At 36.9% G+C, this 23062-nt stretch overlaps 1 protein-coding gene and 1 pseudogene across 2 annotated transcripts in view; both read right to left on the bottom strand.

Moving 5' to 3' along the window:
* The window catches only part of LRRC69 (leucine rich repeat containing 69), a 132561-nt gene that overhangs the window by 6977 nt on the left and 102522 nt on the right, over positions 1–23062 (bottom strand). Inside the window, exons 8-9 of the mRNA XM_033203669.1 lie at positions 18784–18885; positions 13389–13568 (exon numbers count right to left, since the gene is read on the bottom strand). Of these exons, the coding sequence (XP_033059560.1) occupies positions 13389–13568; positions 18784–18885 (282 nt within the window). The remainder of the gene's footprint in view (positions 1–13388; positions 13569–18783; positions 18886–23062) is intronic.
* LOC117079584 lies at positions 1396–6806 on the bottom strand (annotated as a pseudogene). Its single transcript, XR_004435506.1, has 3 exons — positions 6778–6806; positions 5390–5525; positions 1396–3307 (listed from the first exon to the last, which is right to left on the bottom strand). The product of XR_004435506.1 is annotated as a nucleotide triphosphate diphosphatase NUDT15-like (transcript).

Genomic DNA, 23062 nt, shown 5'->3' with positions numbered 1-23062 from the left:
TGTCAGTGGTATATTAACAGTAATAACCTTTTACGGCAAAGTAAGATTTTACTTTGTAAGTAATGAGTAAAATTATTAAATGTAATCCTATGTTTCATTACTGGCAGCTTGTCATAAAAAAGGAATTAAAGTTACAAATTTTCATTTATTTTCATAAAGTAGATGAACGTTTTTTGCTCATGTATTGGGAGACCTACTCAGTCTAATCTCTTTTGAGGGTAGTTTTAATTACATTACATCATTTAACACAGGGTTGAGAGTTCATGTTCCAAACCATTCCCTCCCTAAATTATTCAACTTTAAAGGAATCTGGGGAAATGTTAAGTTCAACTAACGAGACTATAAGAAATGAAAACTATTAAATGCATGTCTTGGGTACAGGATCACTCAAGTGTCTGGAAAGAATTTTATGAGACTATTTAGGTTACGTCTAAGTCATTGTTCAAATACGGATAAAGTTAGTACTAACTAAAAAGGATAATTTTTTGTTGCTATTTCAAAGATTTATATCATTAGTAGCTAATATTCAAATATCAACTACATTGAAATTATTGATCATTTTGTAATTGCTAAGGACTAACTCAACTTTGATGGCAGAACTATAGCATTTAGAAAAAGACAAAGGTATCTGGATGAATTATGATCAAGATTGGTATTTGAGACTGAACAAAATTGTTTGACTATTTTCCAATCCTCATCTCATTATTTCATAAAGCAAGCATGACATAATTTTACATTCACCTGAATAGAAGCAATTACAATTTGATATTTGGTTGTTCTGTGTTTTATGTTGAGAACACTCATTTATCATCCAGTGTCTCCCTCCTTTGAGTGTAAACCCCGTAAGAAGCAGAACATTGGGTAAAGCACAACAGGGGCAACCAGACGTTGGCATTATCAAATATGTTCTCCCTTCCTGATAAAGCATTTGCTATAAAGGTCAGCAGTCTTTAAGTTTAGTTTCTGAAGAGATAATTAACAAATTAAAAAATTTTTAACAGAAAGAAAGGCTTCCAGGCAAACTATTTTTTTGTATAATTGCTGTCTACTTAACATAAAAATCTAGAGATATATAAAAGCAATTGTTTACCAGTGTGGTTAATCTGATTATCATCCCCAAGTATTCTGTGCATGTTTTCACTCTGTTTCAACTCTGGGAACAAGGAACTTAAAAATGGCATTTAAATTTTTTTTAACTGCTAACATCTAGTAATATATATTTAAATCTCAATTTTCTTTATCAATTTTTAAATATGTTAAGCATCCTTAAATTTATTTAGCATGATTAACAAGCTGTACACATTTATTCTAATTTCATTGTCATATACTTTTTTACTATCATATACTTACTAAATATTATTAGTTTAATGATTTTTATAAGGCTAGAATCAATGGTTTTTTTTTCTTAAAATTTTTATTAATCATTTACAGGTAACAAAAACCCATTATGTATAAACACATAAATAACAGTTTTGACAAATAGCTATTTTTGTTTTTTTTCCCATATTAAAACCCACTAAAAAATAACCATTTTTCTAACCACCAACAACAAAAATCATTAGTGAAAAGAGTACTGCTGCCTTACATTTCTCCAAATCTCTTCAATGTCTGATGACAGACGAAAGCTGGATTCTCATATCTGCTTTTGCATTCAGTCTATTACAATATCACAACAGATAGCCTCTCAAAAACTCCTCTGCACACTCATGAAAAAAATGAGTGAAAAAGATAAATGATGGCCAGGCGTGGTGGCTCACACCTGTAAGCATTTTGGGAGGCTGAGGTGGGCAGATCACTTGAGCTCCAGAGTTCCAGACCAGCCTGGCCAACATGGTGAAACCTCATCCCCACTACAAATACAAAAATTAGCCAGGTGTGGTAGTGGGTGCCTGTAATCCCAGCTACTCAGGAAGCTGAGGTAGGAGAATTGCTTGAACCCAGGAGGCGGAGGCTGCAATGAACTGAGATCGTGCCACTGCAACAGAGCAAGACTCCTTCTCAAATAAAAAAAAAGGAAAAACTATAAATGATGAAATGATGTCTAAGTGTTATAAAAACAGCTTTGACCTAGAATACCCTTGAAAGGCTCTTGAGGACCCCTGATCACACTTTGAGAACCAATGCTCTAGACGAATCTCTTCATTTTACATATAAGGACCCTGGACCTCAGAGAGAGTGAGAGAGAAACTCAACATCACACAGCCTGTTAATAGGAGGATACAGATATTAGATGGTTTGTCTCACTTGTCTTGGTTTAGGTTCTCAATTGGAAACCTGGGAAATATACCCTAATGACCTGTCGTATTCCCTGTAAGTTGCAAAGATTGTCACAATATATTTATTACCCTCTCCCCAACATTTCTTTAATAAAAGAGGTAATCAATAAATTTGGTAAATTTTGCAATAGGCATACTGTGTTTGAACCTAAACTACAATATTTGAATTCAGGTCTCTATTTGAACAGAAACACTAAGGCAAATTCGACTGCATCCTACTCCATGCAAGCTAGTAATGACAAACTGCACAGTAAATATCATAGGTAAATATGGAAAGCAGATCACCCATAATATCAGTATTTATCATATATTCTGTGCCTGGAATACAATTCAATGACATATTTCAGAAAAATTTTCTCAAGTACTGGCTGAAAGGGTGGTGGGTACATTAAGAGATTGCAAATAAATTGGCGATCATAAGATCTTTTTTAGATAAAATGGAGTTGTTCTGAAATGTAGACATATTTCATTCCCTAACCAGACCTTATTCTTGTGTTTTTAAAGAAAATCAAGAAATCTTCTTGGCCACCTAGAGATGATTTCCTTTGTATCCCACCAGATGGTTCAGATCTTCTTTAAATGGATCATAGCCTTGTTCTTTTAAACAACACAGTCCCCAGAAAAGCTGGTCCAGAGGAGGAAATTCTTCCCAAGGAACCCACTCCCAACTTTCAGTTTTTTCAGGTTCTACATTCTTTGGTTCTGAATCATGAGTCACATCCACTTCTCCTTTCATTAATATAGTAACGTAATGGTAATTCTCCTTCTCAATGAAAGAATTCACAACTGAGGCAAAGCGAACATTTTTCAGGTGAAGAGCTGCTTCTTCCCAGATTTCCCTTTGGGCACATTCTTCCCAGGTCTCACCGAACTCCAAATGACCTGCAGGGAATTGGAAACTGCCAGCTCCAACCGAGTCTTTCCTCTTCCCCAGGAGGACGCAACGCGGATGCTTGCAGCTGGTCACCACGACTCCGACTCTTGACTCTGGGCCGCGGCCCCCGCGGCTCTGCACTGTCTAGAATCAATGGCTTTTACAAAGCAAAACTATTTTCCTTTAAAAGTTCTTTCTTGTTATGATTTTCTGACACTCCCATGCCTTCTGCCTATCAATATATCTACATATGTAAGTCTATGTTTTGAGTTATTTTCCCTTAGTGCTTTGAAAATAGTATGCCATTGTTTTTTCTGGCATCTGTTAGTGTAAGTGAGAAATCTGATGTCAGTTCATTGCTGCTTCTTTGTAAGTGATCTATCTTTTCTTAACATTTCATCTTTAGCTCTTAATAGTTCAACTTTGGTGGTATATAGTTTTACCAAAATGTGTCTATGTATGGATTTGTTCTTGTTTGTTGTGCTTGGCACTCAAAGTGCTTTTTCAATTGGAAATTGTCTTTTTTCAATATTTGAGCATTTTCTGCCATGAGCTAGGACATTCAAAGGGTGTAGATCCTAGCTAATGGGTTTTTCTTTTAACCATTATGTTTTTAATTCACGCTATATTCTTATGCCATTATGTTGATGTTTTTATAATGCCCTCAGACATATTTAATTTATAAAAATGTATTCTCTTTTAATTTTTAAAGAGAAATGATATAGATATCAATTCTCCTTATTTTCCTATTCTTGCTTCCAAGTTTGTTGTTTCCTCAGTGATGATTGATGTTAACCTGTGTGTGTGTGTGTATGTATGTGTGTGTCTGTGTGTGTGCATGTCTGTGTTTAAAATCCTGTAAGAAAGTTCTATCTATCTGACCTGAATGGCCAGCGGTTCTATTTTCTACTCTGCCAAGTCAGCAGGAGAAAAGCCTCATCTCTCTTTCACATGACAGTGTTTCAAATATACAAAGGTAGCTATTGGGAGTAATGGTATCATCATCAATCAATAAATTTATTTGCACTTTCTCTTATGATTCAAAATGAAAATGTGCATGTTCTCGTGCAGGAAAAAGAGATAGAAGGTGGTATCAGGAGGTGTCGGGTAAGCTAAAGTCCTAATTTTATTATTTGATAGATTTGAAATTTGTGAACAAACTACTTAACTTTGCTTAGTCTTAGTTACCTCAACTGTGAATAAAGACAATGAAAACCAAGTCACAAAGTTAATATGAGGACCAGAAACTCTATTACTTAAATGTCACCCCCTGAGGAAAGTTACCTTTAAGCCTCCACCAAAGTAGTTTTTGTTCTGTCTGTGACTTCATAGCATGGGTATATAATGCTTTATGATAAGGCTTCTAACGTTACATTTTAATAGTCTGTGATTTCCTCAATACTATGAACTGCATCTTATTCATCTTGGATCCAGAAAGCTTAGCACAGTACCTTGCATATAGTACGAACTCAATAAAGATGTTCAAAGAAAAAAATATGGAAAAAGCATTTTGTAAGTGGAAAACCACTACCATTACCCATCTTCTAGTTGTTTAAAACCCTTCATATCTCCTCTTCTTGGTTTACTCATTCCCTTAAGATGATGGAATAGATAAGGTTCATCACGCAGTAACATTCTATTGAAAATTATACTAATTTTTTTAAAGTAGCAGTACCTAATCACAGCATTATTTTCCTGAATTGGTGTACAAGACAGACTAGTATTACATCCTCCTTACTAGCTCTTTCCACAGCCTACAATCATGCACATATCTTCCCATTTTCAAAATCTTTCGTCAAGCCTTCCTCACCCTCCAAAGAATATTCTATAGCACTCCTACCTATTACAGCTACATTTCTTGGAGATTCGTCAAGACTTGCTGGTTTCAATTCTGTATTCTTACCAGGCTTTTTTTTTTTTTTTTTTTTTTAGACATAGTTTCACTCTTGTTGCCCAGGCTGCAGTGCAAGTGCAATGGCATGATCTCAGCTCATTACAACCTCTGCCTCCTGGGTTCAAGTGATTCTCCTGCCTCCTCAGTCTCCCAAGTAGATGAGATTACAGGTATCCACCACCATGCCTGGCTAAATTTTTTGTGTTTTTAGTAGAGATGAGGTTTCACCATGTTGGCCAGGCTGGTCTTGAATTCCTGACCTCAGGTGATCCACCTGCCTCAGCCTCCCAACGTGCTGGGATTACAGGCATGAGCCACCATGCCTGGCCCCATCAGGCTTCTTACCAATGCAACCTGCTTCCAGCCCTGCCATTTAATGACACAAAGGACACCACCTTCCTCTTTTAATTTTTCAGTGCTGTTTCTTCTCCTCAGCCCTGGATCTGTCAACTTGGCATCTTTAGTCAGCTCATTCTTGAGCCTATAACAGAGTAAGAGAGCAGCCAAAATTTTCTCACACCTAGAGAATAGTATAGAAGTGGTTGAAAGAGAACCAGCAAACCAAAGGGACTTCAATATCAGAACAAGAAGACACAGGGTACATGGAAGAAGAAGCATGACCAATGGCAAGTAGAAACCACCATGGAGCTTCGATCTAGATAGGAAGATCATACACCCAGAGGATGCCTACATGAAACAGGACATTGGCAGAACATAAGGCTCCTACCTACTAATACCATGACACTACTTAAAAACTCCAAGAATTAGATAATATAGGGAGAAAGGAGGGGAAGGAAATTCTAAGTGATCAAGATAAAACCTGAAATGAGTTAGGAAATCCTAAAATTACCACATAAGCCTTGAATTAACTAGGTAAATTTTCCAGTAGAATGGGGGCCCAAATAAAAGCTAAGTTCAGCAGAAGAAAAAGCAAGAAAGCCCTGTTTATTGCACATCTGTGTTTTATGGCTGAAGAATTCGTGCCACTCTCCCTGTTTTGCTCTTCTGTCCCTGATTGTTTCTTTTCATTCTCATTTGCTGACTCCTGCTTTTGCCACCTTTTAATAATATTGTCCTCCAAGGTTCTGTCCTTCTGGTTTTCTCACCCTACTGGGTAGATCTCCTTGGGTAATCCTCATTCCCAGGGCTTCGAGTGTCACACTTATATAAACAATCTTTAAATCCACATCACCAGGTCTAGCCTCTCTTTATCAAGCAAAAATGTCATCTTGCTAACCCACTACTTCAACAACTCTAAGTAGCTGTTACAGACTAAATTGTGTTACCCAAAAATCCATATGTCTTAAACCCCAGTGTCTCCGAATGTCACTGTATTTGGAGATAGGGTCTTTAAAGTGGTACTTAGGTTAAAACGAAGTCAAGTAAAGTGAGCTCTAATCCAATATGACTGACTTCCTTATGAGAAGAGGAAATTTGGACACAGACACATATCAAAGGAAGACTATGTGAAGACACAGGAAGCAACCAGCCATGTAGAAGCCAAAAAGAGAGGCTGCAGGAGAAGCCAACCCCTTCTGGCACCTTGCTCTCAGACTTCTAGCCTCCAGAATTGTTAATAAATCAATTCCTGTTGTGTAAGCCACCCAGTCTGTGATACTTTGTTGTACAGCCCCAGAAACTTATACACTAGCTTTTGAAATTAAGCTCAAACTTCACACACAAGAGTCATTGTAACCTCACACCGCTGTTCTCTCCAACTTCATCTCTCATACCTCACCTTCCGTGACTTCCCTGTACTCATTGTGCAATTTATATTTGCACAATATTACCTCTGCACAAGCAATGGCCTAGCCTGAAATGCCTATCCACTAGTTCTTTATCTATTCTAAATGCCTCCCTAGCCTTCAAAGCACATTTCTAAGAAATACCTCTTAAAATAACTTAACATTTATTATGGATTCTCCAAACACAATCACGGTGGTAGGCACCAAGGTTAAACCAGGGACAATCCCATTTACTGCAGATGCCTTCTTCTCACAGCATCCTGTGTAGCTTCACATCTACTTATCACAAGAATGCAATCATTCTCTCTTTCTTGTTTGAAAGCCTTGGTTTACAAAACACACGCACATGCGCGCACACACACACACACATAAAAAATTATACTTATTAAGCACCTACTATATGCTACCTCTGTTGAGCACCCACTGCACCCACTGTACTAAGCACTGTTTATGCATTACCTCATGATCCCTAACCACATTTCTGTAGGACAGGTATTATTACTACTGCCATTTGACAGATGAGGAAGCTTAGCCTTGAAGAGGCAAGTAAGAGGACACAGGTGGCAAGTGGTAGGGCTGGACATCAAACCTAACTTGTCAGATTCCAGTCCTTATTATCCCACTTCTCCTGGGAACATGTGAGTTTCTCAAGGGTCAGGGTTCTGTATTCCCAGCCCTGGCAAATAGCCTAACACATAGTTAGAAAAAAATTTAAAAGTTTCAGGGGAGAAATAAATGATGACAGAAGAAGGATCTTTAACATAAATGTCTTAAGTTCAGCTGAAGTAAATGGGGAATAACTAGGTTGGAAAAGCATAAGAAACATAGCCTAGACCTTCTGGTTAAGGATCAGGAATAACTCGTATGAGTTCCCTGCCCATATCCTCTACTTGGCAGCTTTCTGAAATTGGCAAAATTACTTGATTTCTCATTGCCTGGGATTTCTTATAGGTGTCATGTGGTTATTTTGGACATTAATTGAGGTATTCCAGGTGACATATTTAGCAGAGCACCAGACGCACACTCAGTACCAAATAAATTCTGGCTGCTGTTGCTTGTATTAGGTTGTAGTTTCTGAAAGAGAGACATGAAATAAGAGTAGCAGCACATCAGATGGTTTTGAGAGGAATCTGTCAGAGCACAATTAAACATGGCAACTTGTCCAAGGTGTTCAGAACATTGCCAGTGGAAAGCAGGATGTTTTGAAAACTGTTTCCAAGTAATCTGACATGCTGTACTCATTAAATGTCTCTTGAATATAACAATCCATTCCAGATGATAATGTGAACGATTCACAGATAGCTACATATGTGATCAAGATTACATATTTACTCCCCTCTTGAGGACCAACATACATTTCTATCCTCATTTTCCCACTGATGAGCTCTCTTTTCTCTTTGTATTTAAGGTGCAGATGGTTTTAAGTTTCAAATTCCTGCTCAACTACTATTTTAATGTTCTCTTTGGCTACCTGGTTAGTTCTAGATTCTGGGCTTTTAAAAATCTTAACATTAGCCCTCCTTGGCAGCACCTTTGCCAGATTTTTCTTATGATACATAGAGGTGTAATATGTTGACAAACTAATTAAAGGAGGAGCTGGTATTCAAATCCAGATCTGATTTATCATCCTGTAGAAATAAAATATTTATCAGGTATTGTCCCAAGCTCTCTCTCTATAACAATGAACAAAACCAAAATGGTTCTTGAATTCCTTGAGCTTAGTATTCAATGGTAGAGACAGACACCAACACCAAATAAATCAATTACTACAAATTTTGTTAAGTGCCATGAAGACTTCAAAACTTTCTAATATAAACACCAACTCAACTTTGACAAAGACATTTCCATAGCAAGAGCATTGAGGTATTGAAAAACTGAACAACTTAAATCACTGTTCCTTATTCATAGAGAACTTTTATAGGCAACCACTACACTAGAGCCCAATATACATGTAACTGAGTTGAGAATTATTCCTCTGATTAGATTCTTCCGCTTCTATTTCTTTGTCTTAAGCACACATGAATATGTCTAGTACAAACATAATTTGTACATACTGGATCAAGAGGAAAATACTTCTAGCCTTCCTTTTAGTCTCCCAATTCACATGCAACATTTTACAGTACTTGGCAGTGTCAAAAACTCTGGTAAAGGACATTGTGAGAAAAATCATAGTAGCTCCACAACACAACCATAGCTGACTTAGATCTTTTACTCTGAACTAGCTCTGTGGATACTGTCTATCAGGCTGTCTATCAGGATCCACAGAGCTAGTTCAGAGTAAATACCTGACATCAGGTGATGTGAATACCTGGCATCAGGTGATGTGTAAATACCTGACATCAGGTGATGTGAACTCCGATGACTGTTTCCGGATTTCATTCTACAGGATTATAAATGAACTACGTAAAGTGGCTGTTATAAAATCTCTACTTTGCTTCTTGGAAAGTAAACAGGCCAGTAATGTGAGCCTCCATGTCCTAAGCATGGGTTAGTATAGCTAAAATAACCTACATATTTTCTGGCCCATAAATATTGTATTATTCATTGTAACTCTTGATAAAAGCTCTCTACTTGGTATGAAGGACAGATTTATTTATCCATTCATTCATTTATTCATTCATATTTTTGATAATTAGAATCTGTTCTTTTATTTTTTTGCCCTAGAAAGTAATAATACAATCTTTCTAGGTAGGCTACATTCTTGGCTTGTTTCAATATTAAATTTGTTTTGGACAAGATGCATCCTTAAAGGCAAAAAATAGTAAGAGACAAGGCCAATGGAAGAAAATATTTAAAATCAGCAACTCTAGGTAAAGTGTATACAAATGTTCGTTGTATTATTCATTCAAGTTATGTGTTGTTTTCCAATGTCTCAAACTAAAAAGTTGGTGGGAAAAAAGTTGCCCTTGTTGAACCTCATCATGAACAACACATATAGTGAAGTTCATGAAAGGAAGTTTCACAATCACAGTTTTGAGAAAGATAATGTATCTCTGAACATAAGTAGTGATGATCTCATCCAGGAGTTAGAAATGTAAACTTACGAAACAACTAACAATGCTAGTAAGAATACATTATCAGCATTTACACACGCTCATAGATTGGCCCTGGGGAAGCTATGGGCTGTGAAAGGTGAAAGGCCTAATCCAGGCTCTGGAGGTTCTTGAGGACATGGCATACTTGTATGCAGGAGCCTTTGTTCCGCTTACAGCGGAATAAAATGAAAGACTTTCAGCATAGAGTCTAAGAAGCAGACTAACAGAGCAAACTCTAGAGTGTGCCTGAAGGCAGCCATAGTAAGAATTCTCCCCAGCATAGAGGCCATATTAAGATGTTTGTCATCTTTCAGTACTCCACAGTGGATTTACCCCTTCACCAACACCTCCTTTTCTTTTTTCACTATTAGCTATACTATACCTTTGTCACTAACAATTCATTAATTCATATATTCAACCAGTGAATATTCATTCAACTTTTTCTATATTCAACTTTTTGTTATGTGTAAGAAACCAAGTAGGCCTTGCTTACTAAGGTGTGTAAGACATAGCCATTGCCCTGTGGTACTAGGACAGCCCTAAACAGGGACAGCAGAGATTCCCAGCCCTAACTGCACATGAAAATCAACTAGAAATCTTCATAAAAATGTGGATACTCAGGATCCTACGGCTACAAACTCTGATTTAGTAGGTCTAGGGTAGGATAATCTGTATTTTTTAAAAGATTCTTTGGTAAATTTCGTGAGTGGCTGGTGATAAGATACACTGAGGCCGGGCACAGTGACTTACGCTTGTAATCCCAGCACTTTGGGAAGCCAAGGCAGGCAGATCACCTGAGATCAGGAGTTCGAGACAAGCTTGGTCAACATGGTAAAAGCCCATCTCTACTAAAAAAAAAACAAGTGTGATGGTGGCCACCTGTAATCCCAGATACTCGAGAGGCGAGGCAGGAGTATGGCTTGAACACGGGAGATGGAGGTTGCAGTGAATCAAGATCACCACCACTCTAGGCTGGGTGACAGAGCCAGATTCTGTCTCAGAAAAACAAAAAAAAAAGATAGGTATAAGCATATTCACAACTCAGATCCTTTATTGGCACAAAGACTACTGGAGTATAATGATACCCTAAATCACTTGAACAACAGGACTTAGAATCAAACTCTTTAGAGATAGAGATGATATTAGAGGTCATATATCTAGTTCCCTACCAAAATCTTCCCACCCGCGTGCACACACACTCACAGCTAACAATGAGTCCAAGACTTCCCAGTATGCCCGACAGACTAGATAGGAGTCTATGGCTTCTGGGTTGCTCAGGTTCCCAAATTTTGCAGGAGTCTCATACTTAACCATGTGCAAAAACAGAACTTCTATCTCTCCCCAACGAACCTACTTCTCCCTTAGTCTTCCCTATTTTAGTTAAAAAATAAATAAATTAATTAATTTTTAAAAATCTGCTTCACACAGTTCTGTAGGCGAAAAAAGCCTGGAAATCTAAGTCTTATCACTTCTTTCTCCAAGATACATCTCCAATCCATCAATTTCCCTCCACTGCCACTACGATCATTATCTCTCAGCTGGTCTAGTACAAATAGCCCACTGCCTAATCTTACTTCCTTGCCCTCTAATTCATTCTCTATGCAAATGTTATCTTTTCAAAATGTAAATTAGGACATACTACTCTTTTACTTAAAATTCCTCAAATGTGTCTCATCACACATTGAATAGAAGCCAAATTCCTAACGTAAACTACATGATATTTTGCTCCTAGTCAATTAATACTTTCTAATCACACTGAACCATTTTTCAGTTCCTCAAATCAAAAAGTGATTTCCCATTAATACACACTGTTCCCACTGGAACAGTTTCCTGGAAACACTCTTCCACAATTCTACCTGACCTTCTTTTCCTTTAGGTGTCATTTAAAATATCCTTTCCTCTGTGAGGACTTCCCTTGTCCCAGATTTAAAGAAGGGCTTCCCTGATACTCTTCCTTGTAAAACCCATTGGTTATAGGCTGAATTGTGTTTCTGCCAAAATTCACGTGTTGAAGTCCTAACATCCAGTGCCTCTGAAAGTCACCTTGTTTGGAAATAGGGCCTTTGCCAAGATGATCAAATTAAATGATACCTGATTTTAAATTTCTAGCCTCTACAACTGTGAGACAATAAATTTAATAAATTTCTCTTTTTTTTTTTAGACAGAGTCTCGCTCTGTTGCCCAGGTTGGAGGGCAGTGGCACAACATCGGTTCATTACAACCTCTGCCTCCCAGGTTCAAGTGATTCTCCTATCTCAGTCTCCTGAGAAGCTGGGATTCAGGTGCCCACCACCACACCCAGCTAATTTTTGTATGTTTAGTAGAGATGGGATTTTACCATACTGGCCAGGCTGGTCTCAAATTCCTGACCTCAGGTGATCCACCCCCCTCGGCCTCCCAAAGTGCTGGGATTACAGGCATGAGCCACCACAGCCAGCCTAAATTTCTCTTATTTTAAGTCACCTAGTTGGTAGTACTTTGTTATGTCGGCCCTAGCAAACTAATATACCATTCTTTTATGTCATGTTAGTCACAATTCATGTTACATTTGTGTTTACTTATTTTCTCCTTCACTAGATGATAATTTTCAGAATGGTAGAAACTGCAGCTGTTTTTATTAATTTATTTAAAATTATCCTCCAATATTATACTATGCTAGCCCAAGGAAGGCCAAGGACTCACCAAGAGCAGAAAGGAATTCTGGTATTAAAAGCAAATGTTGGATAGTCTAGAACAGGTGTGGGAAAACTATGGTCCCTGGGCCAAATTTGGCCCACCCCCTGTTTTCATAAGACTTGTAAGCTAAGAAAGGTTTTCACATTTTTGAATGGTTGAAAAAGAAATCAAAATAATATAATATTTCATGATATGTTAACATTATATGAAATTTAAATTCACAAGTAAAGTTTTATTAGAACATAGCTACACTCATTTACATATTATCTAGAGCTACATTCATGCTACAAAGGAGAGTCAAGTAGTAGTCACACAGATCACACTGTCTACAAAGCCTAAAATACTTACTATCTGGCCACTTAGAGAAAAAGGAGTTTGCTGAGCTCTGGTCTAGAACATGCCTTATGGGCTATGTGAACTGTCCTGGGATTCACAACTCCTGAGTGACATAATGTTGCAGGTGCACATTCATGCATATTCAGTGTTCTAGAACACCATCATGATATAAACTAGCCAGCACATTCACCTTTTCTACACCAAGAATTCCACAACAGACTATTGACCAATTCTTCTTCTGAGAAGAATATAGTTCTGGTTTTATTATTAATATTGATGAACAAAAGGGATTTACTGATTAAAAACTTTCAACTTTCATGAAATGTTGCTAGAATGCATGTATTCTGATAAATTTAGGAGTCTATGAATGTAAATAGAATGGGTAATGATGATTATTACAGATACTTATCCAAATTTGTCGATCCAAAATTTACAGCATACTATCCTATAAGCCAATCATAGGTACAAATCTAGTTAGTATTGACTGATTTAGATAAGAAAAAGGATAGGAATAGGTATTATGGTCATATTCGCACAAAAAGCATCATTTACCTTTGGTGGAGAAACAAATCGAACACAGTCCAGCCATACAGTTATAAAGTGCTGCCCACATACTGCACATGTTTTTCCCTGAGAGATCATGCTCCTGACTTGTGGGTACCGTTCAATGCCATCCATTAGGAAAGGGTTATTTTCTGCTAGCTGATTCATTACAAATCTTGATGTTATTTCCTAAATTGAAAAAAAAATACAGTTCCTCAGATTGTTTCCAAAACTATTTTACATTACATTGATTTCCACTTCACTAGATAAAATGTATGGTTTATTATCTAGATTCTGTTAAATTAAGATTCTGCAGTGTATCTAATGAATTGTGTTGTAAATGACTGGCATTGCAAATAAGTTTGGTTTTCATCAATATAAGAATAATAAGTTTCTTACCTTGTCATATTTCTACATCTCTTACAAGTCATAATACATTTGCATTACACATTTTATAAAGTTAGACATAGTTTAGGTTTAAATCTGGCACCTCTCATTACAATAAGCAAAGACTGTACAAACATTCAGACTGGATTCAAAAATGAATTTTGTCATATTCGCTAAGGTCTAAATCCTAACTACTTAAACTGTGGTTCACAGAATGCATCACATGGGAGCTTATTAGATATGTGGAATGTCAGACACACTCCAGACCTACTGAATCAAAATCTGCAATTTAACTAGTTCCTCAGGTAATCTACATGCATATTGAAATTTGAGAAGCACTGGCCTAAATTCCTTGCTGCATTGAGAACCTGAATAGTGCCATCAAAAAAGCAATGATTTATATGAACCAAATATCTGAATTTAATCTTAGTTAAACCTATCTACCTAGATATGTTCAGAAAATTGACTTGCAATAATAGTAATAAAATACTAAATAATAAAGAGAAGAAGTAAGAAAATGGAAGTTGCCTTTCACTAGGCTATCATCATCTTAATAAAAATATATTACATAATGCATAAAATTACATCTTCACTGACCAAGCAAAGAAAATAAACATTTGCCTGAATCCATTAAATTTTCTCCATTTTGTGTCAGTAGCATGGAAGTCCTGTATAAATGTTACAAAAACACTGCTTGAAATTTCAATCATGTTTGGGGATGATTTATTTGGTACATTTTTTCCTGACAAAAGTGAAAGATTTCCCAGTAGTATTGAAGGAGTCCACATAAAGCTCTGATAGGAATTTTTGAAAATACATATATACACACATAATCTTTCACGCATTCACCCCAATTAAATTCTTTAAAAACTGAAAACATAACAGCAAAATCTTATAAATTGCTGTGCCCGTTTCCTATTACCCTATCCCTCCCAATTAACAAGGACCCGAGAAAGCTGCCTTTCTACAGTAAACAGCCCTGAGCATGGATTCCTTATTTGTCTGATCCTTCAACAGCACAAACTCCTACCCACTTAAGCTCATTCTCCTGGGTGGTTGTCATGACTGAGGTCATGCTTTCACACTAATATTACCAGGGTGCCTAAATCAGATGTTTATTATCACCCTTTCTCCAACTACTTAAGCAGAGCATAGCTTGTGATTCTTAAAGAAATACTGATTTTATAGGTAGGCTTTTAGTTACATGAATTCAATGGCCAAGTCTTACTGTAAAGCTGTAGAAAACTCATGGATAAGGATTCATTACCCAAAATAGCAGATGACAGAAGCATTTGCTGAAATACAAAGGACCTAAAAATAGGTTCATATAGATCACTTTTTCCATTTATGATTTCTGGACCCAAACATGTTTGTTGCACTCAGTATATCTGACCGCTCTTACATCACCTATTATTTATATTTTTCTTTTACTTGTTGCCAATGTGTTACTTTGGAAGGATAACATGCACCATTAAAATACAAAGTTATTACTTGGAAATATGAGTATATATAAAATAAAATACTATTGGCATGACCAATAGTATCTTTTAGGACATCTCTTAGAGATGCATTTAATGCAATTTTTGAGAATATACTATGGTCTAATTCCAGTGTTATTTAAAAGTCAAGAAATCTTTTATAGACCAAAATGGTCTATAAAAATACTTCAAAATACTCAAATTGCTCCTTTTAGATAGCTTATATGCTATTTTCTTAGAATATTTGGAAGTTAATTATATTATAATTCATCACAAATGAAATTAATTTTATATGTCCTATTTTTCCCTATATATTTTTGAGTTATTAAGTTATACACATAAAATTATATAATGTGAAAATATAAAATGTAAAAACAAATATGAATCCTCGGGAGTGATGCATTTTGGAACTACTGTATAATCAGGTGTTATGATGTGTATGATAGGCACTAAAACATAGCATCAAGAGCAAAAATTCAAAGTCAGAGACAAATACAAACATAGATGTAAATTCTGGCTCTATGATTTATCTGCTGTGTGATCACATTTGAGTGAAGCCTTAACTTCCCTGATCTTGAATACCTCATCTGTAAAATTGGGATCTTTTCCAATACTATCACATAGAGTTTGGAGAATTAAATTACATAAAAATGGTAAACCACTTAGCCTGGCATCTACTAATGCAGTATATTCTGGCTAATTTTTCTATAATATAGTTATTAGCATTAAATTTTACTTCATAAATCTCTGAGGTGTGGTAAAGTTTTTAAAATCTTTACCAAGGCATAACCCATATCATAGTTCCTGGAATTCTTTGACACAGCAAGTAGTTTAATTAGTAACATTGACTAATTGCCCAGTAGCAATAACTCTTACTTTAAGCACAAATCAATTTAAGTCACTTTTCTGAGAAAAATTCCAGAGATACTCTTAAAACTACCCAAAGCATTTACATATTACAGGCAAAAATACCAACTTCCACTAAATGTATTGTAAAAATTAACGTTTGTGCTCCTGGACCCAACAATTCTGAAAATTAGAACAATTTCTCTCTCATTCACAGCCCTCACAGACAAGGTTCTTGTCCTCGAAGGCTCTCTGTAAGACAGCTACCAGATTGGGTTAACTGCTAATTCAGCCTCCTCCACAAACCAGAACCTCCTCCAACCCAGGACGAACCTGTCTCCATTTCTCTCAGCTCCCTATATCCCCTTTCTGAACCAATATTGCAGCTGGGACTCTGGAACCCAACGGCTTAAGTTGGCGTCATTGTTCCAACATTTAGTAGCTCTGTGACCTCATGTAAGTTATTTGACCTCCCTGGATCTCCATTACTTTATCTATTAAAAAGTGGTCAATAATGATATCTATCTTTTTAGGGTTAGTAGAGGACTAAATTAGTTTATTCCTGTGTAAGTGCTTAGAACAGTACCTTGTCCATAATAAGCATAAAATAAGTATTAGCCACTATTATTATACTGAAATGATTGATGAAAGGAGAAAAAATAAGTTATAAAGGAGTAAAAAATTAAATACAACAGTTACTCAAATCATTTAAAATTCAATTTCAAATAAGATGTTTTTCTGTTACAAAAGAGTAGGAAATAATGCTGTTTGTGAAAATATTCTGTGAAAGGGAATCTGAAAAAAGTAAATCAAACTTTACAAGATGTCAGTTCTTTGGGGCAGCAGTTACATTTTTAGGGATAATATGCACAGGAACTAGAAATTTACTATGAGAATGGTCACTATCACTTTGCGTTTTGTTGTTGTTGCTTTTTGACTTTGGGGGGTTTTTGGAGACAGGATCTTTCTCTGTTGCCCAGGCTGGAGTGGAGTAGCAGGAACCCGACTCATTGCAGACTCAACCTACTGAGCTCAAGGGATCCTCTCACCTCAGCCTCCTGAGTAGTTGAGACCACAGGCACACACTGCCATGCCTGGCTAAGGTTTTTAAAATTTTGTAGAGATGGGGTCTCACTCTGTTGGCCAGGCTGGTCTCAAACTCCTGGGCTCAAGCAATCCTCCTGCCATGACCTCTCAAAGTGCTGGGGCTTCAGGCATGAGACATTGTGCCCAGCCTTGTATCTTTGTTTATAAAGGCCAAAAGGCCAGAATATTATTAATAATTTAAACATCCAACAGTGGGGAAATAGTTAAAAATATTATGATGTTATCATATACAGAATACGATGTATTTATCAAAAAAGATGTCATGGTCTGGTTTTATTTTGTTTTGTTTTACTGATTGGAAAGCTATTCACAATAATTGAGTGGAAAAACAACTCTATATAGTGTAAAGAGTTTGAACTCATCTTTACCTTTAATTACAAAAATATTCTGAAAGCATAAAAAATTCTAAAAGAATAAATGTGATAGAGAAGAGTATTAATTTGATTTCTTAGTTTTGTTTTGTTTTGTTTTTAGACAGAATCTCGCTCTGTTGCTGAGGCTGGAGTGCAGTGGCGCGATCTTGGGTTCACGCCATTCTCCTGCCTCAGCCTCCCGAGTAGCTAGGACTACAGGCGCCTGCCACCGTGCCCGGCTAATTTTTTTGTATTCTTAGTACAGATGGGGTTTCACCATGTTAGCCAGGATGGCCTCGATCTGCTGACCTGGTGATCCACCCACCTCAGCCTCCCAAAGTGCTGGGATTACAGGTGTGAGTCACCGTGCCCAGCCTGATTTCTTAGTATTTTTATTAACTTCGATTGGCCTTTTTCCCCTCAATGTCTCTAAAGGAGCTTATATTACTTTTGTAATAAGAAACTTTTTAAAAGTCAGTATAAGAAATTTTGATTTTCTTCATTGCTCATCTGTATTTTATTGTTTTCTATAATAAACAGGTATTATTCATACAATAATTTAATTTTAAGAAAAAGTAAGCCACTGGACAAGATTGGTTGTTTCCTGCAGCCAGCAAAGTTGATCCCATACAAATCCTAAAAGTCTTAATGACAATCCTGCACATTAGCTACAGATCCAAATGGATCTCAGAAATCTAAATTCATGATGGAGAATCACAGTCAAATGTGGAAGGATCTGTGATCTCTGACTTGGCTATTACAAAGAGTCCTCTAATATGCTTTCCTGTTCCTTCTTTTAATACCATTAACTTGTTTTGCTGAAGTGAACACAGTTTCTGGATCATATTCATTCATCCACTAGGGATAGAGACAAGCAAAAAGGGAGGGAAAGAGGTAAAGACTCCACTAAGAACAAATCAATACATCTTTAAATAACACTGAAAAAGCTAAAGTGAAAATAAATTTCTCTCTTTTATTCATCCTACAAAATATTTCCATTTCTCTGAGTGACTTAGGATTTCACTGGATTCCCAGAGTGACTTAGGATTTCATTGGATTCTCTAAGCAAGTCAAAAAGATTATGTATAGGATCCACATTGGATTACATTAATGTAATCCAAATGATTACATTAATCATTTGCTGGCTTGGCAAGAATGTTTTAAAAGACAATGCTTTAAAATTTAAATTGTGGCTTTAGTTTGAAGACTTAAGTGAATGAGGTAAGCCTTCACCTGTAGACTCCAGACGTTCTCCCTTTGTGTAGAAATCACTGGCTGCTGCAGGAACAGTGGGTTTCCCTCACAGTAGAATTCCCTCAGCTTCAGATCCTGAAACTTTTCAAACAAAATAAAAACCTCATTGCACAACAAAATAATGAAACTACCTCTTAAAGCTACATCATTAATATAATTAAACTGAAATTACTTTATTTAGGACTAAAACTCCACAGTAAATACTAATGTGGATTTATGTCGTAAATAAAGTAATTTAGGGGTACTTTGGGGCATACTCTACTTATCAGAAGCATAAGAATTTTAATAGTGTCATGAATGGCCATGACCTTAGGGGTCACTGGTCATATCCCCATCCTGAACAATTGAGAAAACTTGTTTAGGGTTATAGAACTGGTTAGCAATAGAACAAGCATTAATAAATTGAGTGCTGGGAACATTTTGCAAATATATTTATCAGAAAACCAAGCATAACACAAAATAACATCCTAACAGATATCAACCTCTAGATCTCAAAGACTGCCTTATGATCCATTTGTTAAATGAGGAAAGTAAAAGAAATATAAGAACATCAAAATGTTCACATCATAACTTATTAGGGACCTTGAAAATACTACTAAAAATACAAAAATTAGCCAGATGTGGTCGTGCATGCCCATAATCCCAGCTACTCGGGAAGCTGAGGCAGGAGAATCCTTTGAACCCAGAGGTGGAGGTTGCACTGAGCCAAGATTGTGCCACTGCACTCCAGCCTGGGCGACAGAGTGAGACTCTGTCTGACAAAAAAACAAAAACAAAAACAAACAAACAAACAAAAACAGAAGATAGAGGATATACAGTTCACAAGGATATTTAAACTTCCATGGAGAAAGTCTAAATCCAACTGCACTCTACAACTTCAGTAGAAAAAGAAAAGATTAAGAAGAGAATAAGAAGAGACAAGACAATGTCTTTCTCTCTTACAGAATATTTGTCTTGCCTCCCAAAAACCCATGTAGCTTTCGCAGTTAACCTCATTTAGGGAGTTATTTCTCTGAACCTAAATTTCAGCTGTAAAATGGGGACATATGACCTATCTTAAGTAGCATGCTGGTAAACCAGGTCCTTGAAATGAAGAAACAAAAAGCCTCCATTTGCAGTGAGTGTTGACCCCACAGTGTAAATCGTCCTGCTATAGCTGATTCACTGAACACAGGGTTTGGGAAGGGATGTGCAAAATTAGCTCTTGCAAGCCTGGGTGAGGTGGCTCCACACCACTGCATCTCACAACATTTATAGGGAATTTAGAGATATTTCCATAATTTGAGCCCAGAATTTGAAACATAGCAAGCATGCAACAAATTAAAAATAACTGATTTTAAACATCTGGGATATCACGTCATTAGGTTTCAAAAGTACAGGAAAGCTTACATAACACAGGCAGATGTTTAAATAAAATACAAAGCTCAAGTCTATGTTGGTATCACCTTGAGTCCTGGTCTCAAAACAGACATTCTAACTTTATTAATTCAGTTTCCTATGTTAACCATCTCAAGGGCACAACCTAGAGAGTTGAACCCAATGGCAGTTCTAAGTCAGTACTCGGTGTGCTGAAATGAGAAGGGTTATTCCTTGTGCTTCATTCTATATAACCACCATTTTCCCCTTTTTTGTCCTAAAGGATATCATTCCATAATTTATACTAAACTCCAAGTCCTCTAAGAAAAAAACCAATACAGAGAGATTAATGTAGAGGAGAAAGAAGGAATAAGTAAAACAGAAATGAGCAGGTGAAGGACACAGAATGATCTTAGAATATTAATATATTTTAATTATCTTGTCCTTTGTGACCAGAGGAAAAGGCATTTAAGTGAACCCCTGGATAAGTTTGAAGACACTGGATGGTTGAAGGAATCAGACATAGTCCTTTCAACTGTTTGAAGCAGAGAATAAGATCATATGTCAGTTAAGTTTGAGGCAGGGTATCAGCATGAATGGAGACAGGAAGAAAGCAGTGAAGGTTTGAAATGTCCCACAGTTTTCAGTAAAGGAACCTGGACAGAACAACATAAATACATTACACAGAAATGCTGAGGTAACCACTGTAATCTACACATTAATGGTGGCCCCTGTCTGCACAATTATGTGCTTCCCTTTAGCATTCAGCTTCCCAGATCCAACACAAAGAGTTTGCAGCATAAGCATGTCAGAAAGTAGAAGAATGAGCAAGTTGTGTGTACTAAATATTAAAGGGCAGGACTGCTCCTTTTCAGTCCAGACTGGTTACAGAAAGGAATAACAATACCAGCTCTGATGGACTAGGAGAAAAGAAGATGTGGCAAGACATGAAGTTTCAATGACTTTGACTTAAGGACTCACTGAGTGACTTCATGTCATTGAGTCATTAAGTAAAAGATATGGATATAAAGCAATATAGCTTGAACATAGAAGGAACCAGTGGTCAAATTGCCATACCAGACCTTAATTCTTCAAATTTAGAGCATGTGAAGGTGACGTCAAGATCTACATTTGACTGTAGATATGGTTTGCTGAAGTGAAGACTGAGGAAGCTCCTTAAAATGAAGGATTCAAGGAACTTTGAGGCTAAGATGTCTGTCAGCTGCCTTCCTGAGTAATGGTCTCAAATATTCGGCTGTCCAATGGACCTCTCCAGCTGGAAGTTCCATAGGCACCTAAAGTTCTAAATTCTAAGCCTAAACTCATGTTTCCCCCCAAATTATGCTTTTTCCTTTTTCTCCTCACCCACTTTGAGTCTCTCACCATGTCCTGTCAATTCTACCTTCTTAAGGAAAAAGAAGGCCTTCTTCTCCAGACTTGGAGACCTCTATTTACATCTTCCATCCCATCCACCTCCTCACCACCCCCACACAATCTTCTCCTACTCCTGGCCTGACCCACTACCCACCCCACCTTCATTGGAGGCCTTTGTCTTATGTGAGTTATTGCAATGGTACTTGAATTTATCTCAGTGCAAACTTTTGCAGAAGAAATGGTTTTCTGAAAGGAAAATTTGGTCATATAACCAACCTTGCTTAAAACCTTTCAAGGTTCTCTTTTGTCCATAGGATAAATTCAAAGCCCTCATATGTCATACTTGGCTCTCCTTGGCTGACTCTCCAACGATATATCCTAATAAGCACCATCTTTACACTTTTAAGCTTTCAGAGGTACTTAGAGATCTCATGACAGGCCTGTGTCTTATCTCGCAGTTATGACTCATGCCATACCCTTTTAACTCATCCTACACCTGGATCATCTCTTCAAAACTAAAATGTCACCCCTCTAAGCTTCTCCAACCTCTATCAAATGTTTCCTTGTCTCCTCATTGGGCCTGGTATATAAATGAATCATATTACCTATAAATACTCTGAGACAATCATTGTTGAAAAGTCTATCTTCATCTATCAGGCTTTGGTCTCTTTAAAAACTATGACTTATGTGACTAATGCAAGCTCAAAATTCAATGCCTAGTACAGAGCTGATGTTTAATAAATGATTTATGAATAAACAAATATCTTCTCAGAAACCCCAGACACATTTGCTTCTCCCTGCACACTCAAGATTTGCGAAGGCTTTCTTCTCCAGACTTGGTAAATTTTTACAATTGTTCGCACAAAGCCCCAGGCCTCAGGAAGAATATATAAATTTAGCAAGTCCTTCTGTTGCTTCAGACTAGCCCAAAGTAATGAGGGAGATCAGAAGGGGGCTAGATTAGCAGGAGCATTTATAAAGTAAACTGGGGGTGAGGGAGGAAGTTGAGATTTCACATGGACTCAAAAATAGAACAAATAAGTACAGTATGACAAATTACTGTGCACTCTTCAAAGCATCTCAAAATTCACAGGGTTACTCTTTAATGAGAACTGGGATTCCTAAATAGGCTTAAGGTCCAGTTTCGGGGAGGGAGGATAAGATTCAAGTGTGGGGGCTAAGGCATCCAAAACTTAGATTTAATTAATAACTCTAAAAAAGGATATGAATACTATTTATGACCAATGTGAAATTCAAAAAACCGTATGATAAATTTGATATCTAATCAGAATTGTAGAGCAATTAGGCTGATGATATCATTTGAACATAAGAAAGCCAAAAAATCTGTACTGGGAACCCCTCTCTCACACACCCTGCATGAAAAGGAGGGAAAATAGTCAGAAAGTTACCTAGAGTCATAATCCTTCAGTATCTGCTGAATACTTGTCCCAAGAGAAGATCCTTAGAGGTAGCTGAAGAGAAGAGGCTAAGAGCCAAGCCTGGGGGGAAATAGATAACTAAACTCCCA

The sequence above is a fragment of the Trachypithecus francoisi genome, unplaced genomic scaffold (genome assembly GCF_009764315.1).
Source record: "Trachypithecus francoisi isolate TF-2019V2 unplaced genomic scaffold, Tfra_2.0 Lachesis_group7, whole genome shotgun sequence".
Classification (NCBI taxonomy): domain Eukaryota; kingdom Metazoa; phylum Chordata; class Mammalia; order Primates; family Cercopithecidae; genus Trachypithecus; species Trachypithecus francoisi.
The sequence above is the reverse complement of the archived record's forward strand: the minus strand, read 5'-3'. Positions and strand labels throughout refer to the sequence as shown.